Source organism: Medicago sativa, chromosome 4 (genome assembly GCF_051527215.1).
Source record: "Medicago sativa cultivar Bolivia chromosome 4, Bolivia_mono, whole genome shotgun sequence".
Lineage (NCBI taxonomy): Eukaryota > Viridiplantae > Streptophyta > Magnoliopsida > Fabales > Fabaceae > Medicago > Medicago sativa.
The window spans coordinates 67,493,307-67,508,497 of NC_140752.1; the positions used below are offsets into that span (position 1 = coordinate 67,493,307).

The 15,191-nt window shown below is 32.6% G+C and overlaps 1 protein-coding gene and 1 long non-coding RNA gene across 2 annotated transcripts; both read right to left on the minus strand.

The window, feature by feature from the left end:
• Nucleotides 1-5,097: 5,097 nt before the first annotated feature.
• LOC146931012 (uncharacterized) lies at nt 5,098-9,678 on the minus strand. Its single transcript, XR_015006582.1, has 3 exons — nt 9,379-9,678; nt 9,203-9,273; nt 5,098-5,322 (listed from the first exon to the last, which is right to left on the minus strand). It is a non-coding gene; the product is annotated as an uncharacterized LOC146931012 (long non-coding RNA).
• Nucleotides 9,679-10,223: 545 nt separating this feature from the next.
• CLPP6 (CLP protease proteolytic subunit 6) lies at nt 10,224-15,088 on the minus strand. The gene is made up of 9 exons (XM_085702506.1): nt 14,963-15,088; nt 14,824-14,882; nt 14,363-14,432; nt 13,560-13,761; nt 13,400-13,465; nt 13,100-13,240; nt 12,399-12,452; nt 11,632-11,724; nt 10,224-10,578 (listed from the first exon to the last, which is right to left on the minus strand). Exons 1-9 carry the CDS (start codon nt 15,052-15,054, stop codon nt 10,531-10,533), a joined length of 825 nt encoding a protein of 274 aa, XP_085558632.1. The 5' UTR covers nt 15,055-15,088; the 3' UTR covers nt 10,224-10,530.
• Between the last annotated feature and the right edge of the window lie 103 nt (nt 15,089-15,191).

The window sequence follows — 15,191 nt, forward strand, 5'->3', positions numbered from 1 at the left end:
GAGTTTCCACTTGAAGATAACTAGCCTTTTTTATAGGTGGTATGGAGGTTTTTTTTTCTTTTTTGTTTTGAAAGAAGGTGCTATCGTGGTTTCCTTCTTACTTAGAGATTTGAGAACATATATACTAATATTATTATTGATAATATAATAATAACTAGCTTGGTACACAAGGAAAGCCAGAACATATATAGTGCGTAGCACAGCACAGTGGGTGAGTAGAATACAAATTATGCAATAATAATCCAATCGGATATTATTACAATTAATGAACCTTGTACTGGTTTGGTTTGTAAACACGAATTTGAAGTTAGTGTAACAATTTCACAGTACAAGATCCCCTTTTTCCTCCTCGAGAAGAGTTTTTTTTTTTTTTTTTAAAGGTCCCAAGAAGAGTTTTGTTTTGTTATGTGACACAGGGTTTCAAGACGATCACATTTGTCCTTGTCTTTTCATTTTTCTTGGCAAGAAACGATAGATTAGATAAAAATGATCCTTCTAATTGAAACCCAAATACTTTTTTTTTTTTTATATAAGGTTTTTCATGTTGTTTTTATTGTTGTGGTTTATTCCTCCTATTGTTGTGGATTATTCATTATTTTAATAAAATTTAATTAATATTTTAATTGATAATTTAAATAAAAAGGACAAAAAAAATAGTTTAAATAAAAGGGTAAATTTTGAAAAGAAAAATTCAACCCAACATGGTGTATTTTTATTATTTTTTACAGAAACAATTTCATTTAAACACGAACCAAATCGGTTGCGACAACATAAGCAATACAAGGAGGAATTTCCTCAATCCAAAGAGAATCGATCAAAACTAAAGCAAACTTAACTAGAGTGCATGAGCAACAACGTTACCAACTCTTTGCACATGAGAAACTAAAAATGAAGAAAATAAACAACTAAGACTCTTACAGTCATTAATCATCAAGCCAAAGTAAGATTTGTCATCACTATTCGACTTCAAAGCCTTTACTACATTAAGAGAATCACCTTCCATGGTCCTCGTTAGCTTAGCTCAGTTGATAAGGACAATGCATAATATATACAAGGTCCGGAGTTCAAACCCTGACCACCATCAAAAAAAAAAAAAATCACCTTCCACGACAACGTTTCAAAAACACATATCATAGGCAAATTGAATTGCCAATCGAAATCCAAGAGCTTCGGCAATGTTAGCATCCGAAAGCGCCAAAGTTCCACGTAAAGTAAAAAAAAAAATTAATCCTCAACTTCTCAAGATGCATTTTTTTTCATAGAAAATTGGGAAATTATACGAAAGAAATGAATAAAAATTAAAAAAATGTGGAATTTCTTACAAAATAGTGAAAATGACAATTTTTTTATTAGTATCTATCATTTAATTTTTAAAAGGAGAAAACAGATGTTATACTGAACTACAATGTCATGCTCTTTGTTGCACGCCATAGCTGTCGTGAGGAAGAACTATTATTATACATTGGTTTAAGGAATGAAAAGGGTTTTGGTGTTCAAATTGTTGAAATTGAAATGTGAAGTCATTAAGTATTGTTAGACACTATTTCAACAAAAAAAAAAAAAGTATTGTTAGACATAACTCCTTCGGTAACTGGATATTGTTAATATTGTTATACGGTACACATTCATTTCCGAATTTAAATTTAAAATCTTATAATTGTGTGTAAGTTTTAAGGGTTATACTACAAAAATACAATGGTCAAAATACCATTTAGACCTAAATCAGACTCTCTCTACGATGTGAGATCAATACGAGAAAACAAACTCGTACAATCTCATCCCTCCATCTCATTTCATAAAAAATCAATGGCCACATTCCAAAACACCAAAATTGATGTCACGTTTTTTTAGTTCACTCATTCACGAGTTTAATCTCTCTACTATGAGTAAAGCTAAAAAAAATAAAAAAAAAAATAAAGCTCATGATTCCTTCTATATTATTATGCTTTTTTTATGCGGTCTTCATATTATGTTTGTTTTTATATTTTAAAATCACAAGATAGTATATTTGTTATAAAATCACATATTACTTCCAAAATCGATGAGATTAGAGATTTTATTCTAAAACTAGGATATAGGGTTTGATTTCGACTATCATATTTGTTCGGGACATTGAAATAGCAAAGGTGTTGCATGCTGCTCTTGTGCGTAGCGGTTATCATGATAGAACTTTAAGAGAATTCAGATATGGTTACAGTAGGATCTTCATAACACCTGACGTTCTCTGCGGGTTTGATCCGGAAATGGTGCTCAAGCTCTCTCTATTTCCCTGTCTCTGTTTTCCTTATACATGACTATACTCATTTGATTTTTGTCTTATTTAGGTGAATTCGGTTATTAACTTTAACCTTCTTATAAAGTACACTGGCTCTAAAGGTGAAGACGATGTCCCTGATTTTTCTGTCTATATGTGAAAGGTTGGACGACTCTGGAGAGCTGGGCACGACAAAGGTAAGTTTTTAAAAATGACTACTTAGTTTTGTATAGTAAACTTCTTGAATCATAGTTTAAATTCAACATGTTTGTGCAAAAGATTATGCATCTCGTATTGTAGTGTTTTAGTAATGTTTTAGGTTAAAATGGTATTTGTGCCTAACAAAAGCTTGAAAGGGTACATCCATCAATGGCTGAAATTCACCTCAGATGTCCAATATTTGGGTTTTTAACTGGTGCTAACATTAGACATTGAATACTTGTTTGGATAAACAACTTATTTGCAGCTCATAACACAAGTGCTTATCATGGTAAGCTCTTACGTATAAGTTTGCGTAAGTTGTTTCTATATTAAAACATAAATTAATATGTTAAATTATTTCTTGTATATGCTATCAGTTGTTTGGTAAGCTATCTTGAGGAGCTTGTGGAAATAAGCTGAAAAAAGCTTATAAAAAATGTCATAAATTGTCTCATAAAACTTATGCGATTATACAAACTCAAATAATTATGGTGAATAATGAAAATTTAAGATAAAAAAGTGAAGAAAAAAGTGTCTCCATAACTTTGTTATTTTTATAAATATATACACAAACAAACACTAATAGATAGGTAGATAAATCTATAGATAGATTTAATCAAATTGAACAGACTTATAAGTATAAGTATACAAAAGGTTGAATTAAACCTTAGAAAAAAAATTAGGCAAACTTTACAAAAAAAATATTGCACATATCATACTCAATTATTAAAAATATTTTTTTATGACTTAAGAGTGTGGTTAAACATCATGATGATACTTATACGTTCCAACTTTGTTGGCACTTCCAAAAAATCTCTATCATTTGTTACCCACTCATAAATATATTAAAGAAAAAAAATAGTACAAGATAGGGGTGAGGGTGCAACCAAAATGTGCACAAAAGAAAAGGAAAGAAATTAAAGAAATTAAAGAACTCAAAGGGAAGATGTTTTTTATCAACCACCCTTGAGTTCACCCTTAGAGGGAGTGTTATAGGCAAGCAAAAATGTAATAAGGGTTTAAAGTTAGAATCTATTTGTATTTGTAACATATATATTATTTATTCTCACATTACAAACATGACTCAAAGAGACTCATTGAATACATGACGAAGAAAAAAATGTATTTTTGAAAGATATATAAGTGGGTCATGTATGTAGTTGCTATTGTTGTTTGTGATTTAAATACATGCTATGAAAGTCATATTTAATACACAAAGAATGTGACATATTATATTCTTTGCAAGATATATTGGTGGTTCATGCATGTAGTTTGTGATTGAAATACATTACTCTAATGTCATGTTTAATTCATGAGCATGAGAGAAAATCAATTGTATATGATTTATCTAAATAGCATTTGTCAGGGACGACACAACACACATTTAGGCCTAAGGAAAATTTTAAGATAAGACCCTTTTAAATTTCATAATAGTACTTCAATAAAATTAATTTATTTTAATTTTAACTATATTTTTTCACACATTTTAGATGCAAAATCATATATTAAACTAATATGATCAACTTCATATGATATTTATTTTTGGTCCCCCTATTTTCACTTAATCAAAATGTTAGTCCTCCTATTTTTAAAACCACTATTTTGGTCCCCATGTTTTACATTTCTTTAGTTTTGTTAGTCCCCCATCAATTTTGGTGATTTGTCACTCTCATTAATGACATGGCAATGACGTGGCATGTGTGTATTGGATTATTCATTTTATATGTCATTAATAAAAATAAGTAATTATATATAATAAAAACTAATTGATTAATAAAAACAAAAATTAAATGAAATTATATAGAGAAAATGTATCAAATTGGGGGAACATGAACCCTAATTTCTAAAATGATATCCCCTTGTCGATGTTTGTAGACTTCTTCCCGTATAGTAGAGGTGTGAATGATATCCCCTTGACATATAGCTACTACACCCCATTTATCATCAACAAATTTGGATGCATCATGTTCAATTTGAAAGAAGATGTGGGAGGAGGACTCCAATTTGAGGGGGAAGATATAGAGATAGTTGGCACCACATCAACATGAGTATTCACAATTCCTTTGTAATCTTCAATGATATTCCAAACTTTTTAGACAATATTCACCGCTTCAAGATTTCTTCCTTCAAAATAAGATTTCTTACGAGCATACCAAGGTTCACAAGTTCTTTGTAATCTTCAATGATATTCCAAACTTTTTAGATATTCACCGCTTCAAGATTTTTTTCCTTCCAAACAAGATTTGTTAGGAGCATACCAAGGTCCATAATTTAAGACGGGTGCTATGAAGTGGGATGGCAATGTGGCTAAATATGGTAAATCAACAAAATCATCGGTATTCATCCTATTATATCATGTTATTGATACGCAAATGATATTATTATTTTATTATATCATGTTTTAGTACATGTTTTATGATGACATGTTTCATTGGCGAAAAGGAGGTTGTCGGTGGATATCTTGGCAGCTAAGCATGGGGTGTCGACGGAATTGTGGTGTGTAACACCCTAAACCCCTTAAGCAATAAATCATGCAAATAAGAAATTATTTCAAAAGAGTTTAGATGTTACGCCTTCATTTATTAAAATATGCATAATTGGTTTTCATAAAAAAATTCGCAACGGAAGACAATCATACAAAATTATCTCAACAACATAAACAGTTCTCCATAACCATACCATAGGTCTCATAATTCATCACCAAATAAAATCTCAAAATATAAATGAGCAACAAGTCTCAAAAGACATAAGTAAATAACATGAGTCTGACACCCTAATCAGAGCCCTAACTAAGACTCCAAAGAAAAGAAATGAGGTAGCTCCCAAGCTAGTCCTCAAGAAACTCACAAGCAATAAGAAGATCACTCCTGCACGTCGGTCAACCAAACGACCACTGGGGGTTAGATAATATTCTACAAATAATATATAATCAAATGAAAGTAAAGTAACATATTCATTTTCAAATGATCAATATACATATAATTAAATCTTCAACAATGAATTTCCACATCAACATTAATTATCAAGAATACAAGCACAACAAGACAGCATATACATATTCACCTTTTTAGATACTGACGACATACAACAAAGTTCACCAATACACATAATCACCAATTCACATAGTCATTTATGACATGTTTCACCAATTTTCAAGTGCATGCAATGTTCTAGACACTTTTACATGCATGTGGTACCAACTGGATTCCGGAGATAATTTTACCGTATTGAATCCACACCTAACGTAAAGTACACCTCCAATACGTTATTTCACCAAAGCAATGTAAAAGTACACCTCCATTTACATTCTTCATAAGACTCTACATGACTATGAAATGCATGGATTTCAAGCAAAGACTCGACAATGCACATATCACCAAACTATATTATACAATTTTCACCATCATATAATATACATACACCAATTCACCACCATTTGCATTATCAAGTATTTACATCCACACAATTCAACAAGTCATAATCAACAACGAGTCATCATCATATTTCACCAATCAACAATTATCACCATAAAGAAACACACTGTTTCACAAATCACCAAATCGCATAAAGGCCAATATTTCACCACATCATGATAACAAACATTTAATTCACCAATTGAACATTGATTCATCCTTATATCACCATATTATCATGAATACAAAGTCATATTCAAGTTATAAGATCATAACACTCAATGTTAGTAAAGTTCGTCTATTTTACAAAAATTGTCTATTTCCAATTTATTTCACCAAAAGAAGCCATTCATGTTCAAATGCATCAACATATCATATTCACGTATCACATAACATCATAGTAGTGCATTCATGTTATCATTATTTCATAATTTCGGTTATTTCCAAAAAATTCACTAAGTTCGTCTCTTTTTTTCATTTTTCAAAAAAAAAAATCATTTTCAAAGTAAGGCTAAGTTTAAAGTTCACATATACCTTACATGATCATTCTAAACTCATTGCTACAGAATTCAAATCATAACTCCATCTTTTTATTTGAGAAAAACAAGTTTCGGAAAATTCTAAGTTCTTGACCATTTTCAACCAGGTTTTATTCCAATTTCATAAAAACAAAAAACAAAATTCATTTTAATCAAATCCAATTTATGTTTCAGTAGGTTTTCAAGTTAAATTGAAGTCATACACATCATAAGGAATACTTAAGGGTGTCCGAAAACGACTCCCAACTGCCAGGGACACCCAAAATCATGGGTTCTGTTCTGAGCAACTCGCCATGGTGAAAGCTTGCTCGCCAAGCGAGTTACACCAGTACAGGGAACCAGATTTTTGGGTTCCTCTCAGGAACTCACACAAAATCTTCCCAATAACCTCGATTTTGATCCCCATTGACCCAAAATCGTTACACAAACTTTGTTATTAGTTAGCATACATCAAAAGGCAATCAAAACACTTACAAACACGAATTCATAACATCGTTTCTTCATAAATTCAACATCAAACTCATTTTTCACCAAAAACTCATATTTTCACAATTTCAACCAAACCTCTCAAACAACACCAACAATTCAAACCCCAACAACATACAAACATATATACTCATATATCAAGTGATTTGAAACATGTTTGAACAATAATCACTTACAAATTCATGGTTTACACTTAATTGAGAAAAAATCACCAAAACAACTTATTTCATTCATCAACTATGAACTTGAACATATAAACACTCCAATTTCATAAAATTCAACATACCCATAATTACACATCAAATAGGAGCACGAAAATTAACATTTAAAATCATAAAAATCATAATTCATACAAAAGCACTTATGACACATAAGTAAAAAAAATTATAGCTTATTTGATGAAATTTAACTATCCCCCTTACCTTAAACCTTCAAATTCACTAGTTTAGACTTCACTCTCCCTTCTAGCTCCTTCACTCTAGCTTTCCTCTTCTCCAAATTCTTCATCTTCTATTCTTCTCTCCATCTTCCGACTTTCTCTCTCTAGACACTCTATCTTTTGTTATGAGAATGAAATGTTTCTAACCCTAATTTTCCTTCATGAGTTAAGTATATATACTACTCTCCAATGGGCTAGGTTTCTAAGATTCACAATAGGCCTAAAAATCTTACTAACAAATTCTAAAAAAGTTATTACTCACTAACTCACTAAAATATCGAATAATTACCATCTCGAAGTAATTACCTCAACTTGCTAGTAACTTAGTAAAAATAATTATTCTCACTAAAGCACCAAAAATAACCTTCCCAATAAAATTACTAATTTACTCTTACTCACCAAATGACCAAAATACCCTTAATCTTAAAATGACTAAAATACCCTTCTAGGCTAAAAATCCACTAATCCCCAAATTAAATACACACATAAGCGAATAAGCACATATAAACACATATAATAATAAAAAAATCATAGCGAAAAACGGGCTTTTACATGGTGTTGCTTGGACAACTTTAATTCCATAAGAGGAAGAGATGAGTGGAAAGGTGGAGGAGTGTTTGAGGGTAAGTTTGTAGGGAAGGAATATCATATAATTTTTAACCTTTTCATTCAAATGTTAGGCCTAATTGATCTCCCTCTTTTGGGTCGTAAATTTACGTTGTTCAATCGAATGGTAGATGCTTGGGCTGTTTGGATTGGATCTTACTCTCACCCAAATGATTTACGGTTTGGGGTGAAGCTAACCTTTGGGATTTGTCGTCGGATGTTTTGGATCATACGTTGTTGATACTCTTGTACGGGGCGGTTGATTGGGGTCCAAAGTCGTTCCGCTTTAATAATCATTGGTTGGCCAATAAAGATCTTCGTGGTAGAGGGGGCTTGGTCTTCAAGTTCCGCTCATGGTTGGATGGATCGTACTTTGGGACAAAAGTTGAGAGACCTAAATAAGGAGCTCAAGAAGTGGAATAAAGAGGTGTGTGGGGAGTTGGAGAGGGAAATTAATTTGCTTGTTGATTGTGTGGCGACTCTGGACTTGGAGAGAAAATGTATGGAGTTATCGGCGGAAAAGTTGGAGGAGAAAAGAACCAAGTCCTCTCATGTTTGGACTCTCCCTTAAAGCCAAGATAGTGTGATGTTCCAAAGGTCGAGATCGAAAGGGCTCAAGGAAGATGACGTTAACACGAAATTTTTCCACGCTTGTGTTAATAATAGAAAGAGAGCAAATGCAACCGTGTGACTTAAAAAAGGTGAGAAGTGGTTGGAGGGTCCGGTGGGGGTGCGGAAGGAGATATTTAGCTATTTTGCAAATCACTTTGAAGATGTTGGCGGGAAGAGGCCTCATCTATACGGGATGGAGTTTTCGATTCTCTCTTTTACTGAAAATTCCATTATTTCTAGGCCTTTCACGGAGGAGGAAAATAAAGATTTGATTTTCTTAGCAGATGGTAACAATAGCCCGGGTCTAGATGGGTTTAACTTTGCTTTTTTCAAATCCTTTTGGGGTGTCATAAGGGTGGAGGTCAAGGTTATGTTTGACGAATTTCATGCTAATAAAAAACTTCCTAAATATCTTCTTTCCTACTTTGTTGCTCTAATTTCAAAGGTGCTTAGTCCGCAAGTGTTGAATGAATTCAGCCCTATTTCTTTGTTGGGAAGCTTGTACAAATTATTGGCAAAGGTTCTAACCGTATGGTTAGCCGAGGTAATGGACACACTATTATCTCAACAAAACAAAAAATCAATCGGCTTTTATCAACCAAATGAGTATTGCAAATCGACCTATCAAGTCTTTGAGAAGTGTTAACATTACCTTTCTTTCCATTAGGCCAAGTGAAATTATCAGTATCCAAATAGATCAAACTGTTCAAATCACTCCACCCTCTAAACAAATTCCAAGAAGTTTTATTAGGAAAATGTTTATTAGCCTTTTCATGAGCTCCCAAAATAGCATTGAAGTCACCAGTGAAGCAGCAAGGACTAATGTACCTTTGTGGAAGGGAATTTAGCTCCATCCTAATTTTTCTTCTACCAACTTGAAATGTGCTGCCATAAACAATTGATAAGTGGTAAATCTTGTGGTCAATCATCATTGAAAAAACAAAAAGCTTGCTGATCAGAGATACTGAAAACTTTAGGGTCCAATTTCTCATTACAAAATCCCCTAAGATTAGGTATATTGATTCTCCTCAAATTGAAACAAAAAAACTTTAAATCAAGCTACCTCCAAAACTGAGTTCGAAAGTTGGCAGAAGAAATCAAAGTTTAACAAATAAATAACAAGTCAGGTCTATGAACACCTTGTTTGCTCAACACTGTTGAAACTCTTGAACAGCTTGTATTGCTCGAATCATGTGAACAAAGACAATAATTCAAAAAAACTACAGGTATTTGGTGGTCTATGAAAGATAATCCATAGATTCATTTTATGGGATCATGAAATGACACATTGCTCGTGATGTCTATGGTATTTGGTGGTACACTCTGAAGTGCAAATTGAAGAGTAGTTTTTTCAATGTAGTCTATTGGTGAAGTTGAGAGAGAATTTCTTAAGCGAGACTTTAAAATTTTCACATGACTAATATCCAACTTTAAGCCTTAATTTAACACTTAAATAACTTTATTTGACTATGATATTCATAAGGATTATAGATATTTCCAAATTTTTAATGACAAAAGTTTCATTTTAAAATGTCATTGATAACTCTAATTTTAATAGAAGTAGCTGCTCCGAGCAACAAATGCATTATCATGTCCCTAACAAATGCACTAAAATGCCTTCCTTTCTCGTTGTATTATATTATATCTTTATAAATTTCAAAAGAGAACAAATGTATACGTATAATCCATTATCAAATTGACATTAACTGCGCCACTTTAGCAGGCTCTTTCTTGTCCTACTTCAAAATTGACAATGTGAAGTAGTTTGGGGTATAACTGGATTCTTAAATCAAAACGGAAACAAGGGACTCTTAAATCAAAACGGAAACAAGGGACTGCTATGAACTCCATAATAGCAGACAAAACTAGATTGACCGTTCTATGAAAGTCAACTTACAAATAATTGCATATTCATTCATGACTCATGAGGTACAGTTATCAACTTCTTAGAAATACAAATATACAGCATGTAATCTAGATTCAATACTCTGTTTCCAGGACACCATCAATAAGACCAAACTCCAAAGCCTGAAATGAGAAGAGGCAGATACAAAAATACCGGGTAAGAAAATTTTTAGCAGTAAAACAAGGCTTAAATGTACTTTTGATCTCCCTATTTTTAACTAGAGCCGGATTTTATTCCCCTCATTTCTAAATCCAGATATTTAGTCCTCATGTTTCACAAGTTACAAGATTTTCCCCCACAATCAAATTTGAGACTTATTTTTCATGACGTGGCGTATTTATTAATTATGTAGAATTGCATTTGATGATTTGCATTCCTAATTTGCACCAGAAGTGGGTTGTTGGGAAAAATAAGTCCCAAACTGGGTTGAGAGGAAAAATCCTGAAACTTGGGACGAAAATCCTATATTTAGAAATGAGAGGATTAAAATCAAGTTTTAGTTAAAAGAGACGGACCAGAAGTGCATTTAAGCCAGACAACTATTAAGATCATAAACTAAACATAGTAACAGTGTTCACTGAGACTAGTCACCATAATAATACTCAATAGAAAACAGACAAATGGACAAATGGCTAAAGGGAATACTCAAAATATACCTATACTAATGTACTAAACTTCTAATCCAAAGTAAATAACAAAACAAATCATGATATGATAAGAACTAACAATAGGTAAAACAACATATAGATATAGATGATAAACTCTCCACTCACATAATAATATGTATTTCCCAAACAACATAAGAACTCTTTACAAAAGGGTTGTAGAAATGGAGAAAACTGACACAGAAAATGATAAACCTGATGGGAAGGAACCTAGAGGGCCTTGCCCCGACTTACCCAACCCAATATTCCTCTCAATTCTGGCTTACCCCCATCGACCCCCCAACTCTCCAATATATATAAAAACTTTGATACTCTTTAACGCATTTTTGATAGAATAATGATGTGTTGAGATTCTTTTCAGAAGTTATAACAGAAACATTTGCTTCTGTTCTTCAACAGTCATAAAATTCATTTCTTGTTAGAAAGAGAATATTCTGGTTTCTTCGAGAAACCATTCTCAGTCGCATTAACTTATTATTTCAGTTACAGAAGAAAAACAGTTCATATTACCTCAGAAACAGAAAGAAAACTGTCCCTCTCTGTGTACTCTTGCACCTTCTCTAATGTCTGTCCAGTGAAAGCACTGAACATCTTCTCCATTTTCTGTACTCCAAAAAGAAGGGGGAAGAAGAGGAAAATAGGCTTAGCTTTCCAAGAACTGTCAGATAAACTATAACAAACAAAATAACTATTCTTCAAAAAAAAAAAAAAATAATAACTAAGTAGCAGCTGCCATGGTAACTTGAGCATGAAGAAATCATGTTGAATGAAGTTTCCAGTTTCACATATATTGAAAATTAAAATTTAATATTCTTCTGCAATGAACCAAATTTCCAATAGTCCATTCTGTTGGATGGCTCATCAATGGTTTAAAACCAGGACAACTCCTCACACAAAGTCATTTGGGCTTTTAGCAAGATGGAGTGCACAAAACTATCCTGCCCGCGCTAAAATTCAACTTCTATTAACAAGATTGGGGACCGGCAACTCAAACTATTGAACAATCGGTTTTTGACAATAAGTCATGTATCTATTGTCTCAAAAACCAAAGTCATGTATCTATTGTTCCAGGTAAAGAATTCAACGAGGCAGTGCATGATAATGCATTGAAAAGTCCCAACACTATACATTCAAGGGTTGTCACAATTCACAAATATAAATGTCACAGTCAAGACTGAATGAAAATCCTACTTTCAGCAAAACTAAGTTCACAGGAGCATTTTACAGCTGTCTGTAAATTATAAAAATCATGCAACTTCAGAGGAAGAAAGACTAACATGGCGGGATTGAACAGCTTCATTCACTAGACGTCTCACATCCTCAACATGACCCTGCAGTCAGATTAATAACAAACTCAATCATCATGCCTATTGAGTATTGACCGAAACACTTCACATCACATAATGCACAAAATAAAACTGCTGCTGCAACCAAAAATACACCATAGTCCATAGCTCTTTTTTATGTAAAAATGAAAAACAATATACCTTCGTTATTTAGTATATCTATACATCAAATGCCAAACTACATAGTGCATTCTATGATTAACTTTAAAAATTTAACTTTGAATAAAACATTTACATTTGAAGAAATCATGATTCCAATAAAACTTATAGATATTCCATTGCAACTAGTCCCAAAAATTAAAAGGTTATGTCCAATGCAACTTGGCACATCAGCCTCAATCTCAATGCTGAAAATTCATGTCCTCTAGTTTTATAGAAGTTTGTAAACTGTAGGGAGGAATGAGAACACAGTGTGCATTTGATTATTTTACTCATATGCTAGATGGCACAGTCCGTATTTAACTACTTATTATGATAATTGATAAAAAGTGGGACTGGGACCATATTGTCATTGTTATTATCCTCTTCCTACACCAAATCAGTATCGTCTTTTTCTTTATATAATCTGTCAGCTCCATCATAAAATCTAAAGTGCATTTTCCATAACAAAATTTCAAAAGCTTGATTCTTACCCCATATCCACATTGTGGTTGATTCATCATAATGCGAGCATTTGGCATTGAATAGCGCATTCCCTTCTCCCCACCGGCAAGGAGAAGTGTTCCTTGGCTTGCAGCTACTCCGAAACATACTGTACCAACCTTTGGCTTTATCTGAAAACAAATGTGGCCACCAAATGCTTTCAAGGTAAAAACATTGACAACTATTAAGGAATTAAAGTAGCTAACAAAGGAATGAAAAAGTAAATTAATTTTTATTTTTTTTGTGTGTGTGTGTAAGGTAGGATGGGGATGACAAAACATTTATCTTACCCAAGACATGCAATCATAAATTGCAAGCACCGAATAAGTGCTTCCACCAGGGCAATTTATATACATCTGCAAATAGAAACAGCTCAATATGAATCACATAATCCATTGTAAGATTAGTCAAAAGTCAAATAATAGGGTCAAAAATCAAAACATAACAAACCATTATATCTGCATCTGGATCAATAGTAGCCAGAGTCACAAGCTGCGATATAACTCTCTGAGCCACTTGTGAGTTAACTGGCTGTCCTATGAATATTATACGATTCCTGAACAAAACAGATGAGAGATCAAGAGCTCCTCCAGGAGTCATGATAGCTGGTGTTATTGGCGGGTTCCCCGTCTTGGCTTCAATTACACCGTAACTACAAGCAAACTGAAATATCAATAAGTTGTCCTTCATTCATTAATACTTAAAAGAGTGCAGAGACTGGGGTTTTAACTCATTTCAGAGGTTCCTTAAAGTATCAAAGTTCAAGAATAAAAAAGTATACAGAAAATTAGCTAAATAGACCCATTTACAAAATAATTCAATTCGTATTTGTGTAAAAAAGTTTTACATATACGCCCTACATATCACATTGTTACGTCAATTTATGAGATGTAATTGGATGCATGTGTAAAAAAATTACACTGACAGTACATACAAATTAAACTCTTTACATTATAGTTACAATGATATTTCCATAGACTACATAGATAGGTCATAATGCTGATTCTAAATACGCCATGCCACGGTCTATAAGCTGAATGTTTTGGTAGTGTTTCACAATCCACTACTTTACAACCTAATTACTTATATACCCTTACACTTATTTTCCCAGTACAATCACAGAAAGTCAGGCTTCGGTTGAACCATGAAAAAATGGACAATACTAGGTGTTCACAAGTCTCCTACTAAACAAACACATTATACTTAAACATGAAGCACTTGAAAGAGTAACAAGGGTAAAAAAAAACTTGTACCTTGTACCAACATCATGTGTACTTTTCTCATCAAGTTTTAAGCGAAAACCATGGGTTTTACTTGATAAGCCTGCGTAAAACAAAAACCTACATGTCATAACATGCTTTATTGTTCAAATAAAAGTAGTTTGTAATTCGTATTAAAACTGAATTAACTATCAATTTAGTCCTCAAACTATCACTTTCTTTCCAATTTAATCCCTAAACTGCATAAATGTGTAATAGCTAGTCCCTAAAGTATATAAATTTATCAACTTCGTTCATAAAGTATATGAAAATCCATCAATTCAGTCCCTAAATTAATATATTTTTTATACTAATGATATATTTCTTTCAACTCCAATCACTAACAAATACTAAAATTTGTCATTTCAAAACAAAAACTCATTCATTTGGGGTTAAAATTAAACTATGAAATTACAAATAGTAGACAAAGAAAATTGGATAAAATTGGAAATTACCGATTTGAGAAGAACTACCATAGGGGCTTTGCAAGGAAGAAGATATCGTGCAAGGGTTTCTGCAATTCAATTATAAAGATTTGAACAAAAATAAAAGTGAAAGCGAAAGTTGAAATGGGTAATTGAAATGAAAATGAACCTGTGAGAAAACGTAAGTTGAGAAGGGATTCTTCTGTGAGAAGCGATGGTGAAGGTGGGAGTTGCAGGAACTGATAGCGCTTGAGATACCATTGTTTTGTTTGAAACTCGCGTGAAGCTCCAAAACAAGGCGTTATTACACAAACATTACCTTTTATTCCATCTATCTAATCTCAAATTCTACTAAACCTCTTGTTAAAAAAAATATATATATATTATTTTCAGATCTT

What these genes read in the sequence shown, in the direction of transcription:
- CLPP6 (XM_085702506.1), bottom strand. Translation starts at nt 15,054, where the DNA reads ATGGTATCTCAAGCGCTATCAGTTCCTGCAACTCCCACCTTCACCATC. An exon ending in TGGTAGTTCTTCTCAAATCG is followed by an intron (nt 14,433 to 14,823) that starts GTAATTTCCAAT and finishes TGTTTTACGCAG; the next exon opens with GCTTATCAAGTAAAACCCAT. An exon ending in AAGCTGTTCAATCCCGCCAT is followed by an intron (nt 11,725 to 12,398) that starts GTTAGTCTTTCT and finishes TTTGGAGTACAG; the next exon opens with AAAATGGAGAAGATGTTCAG.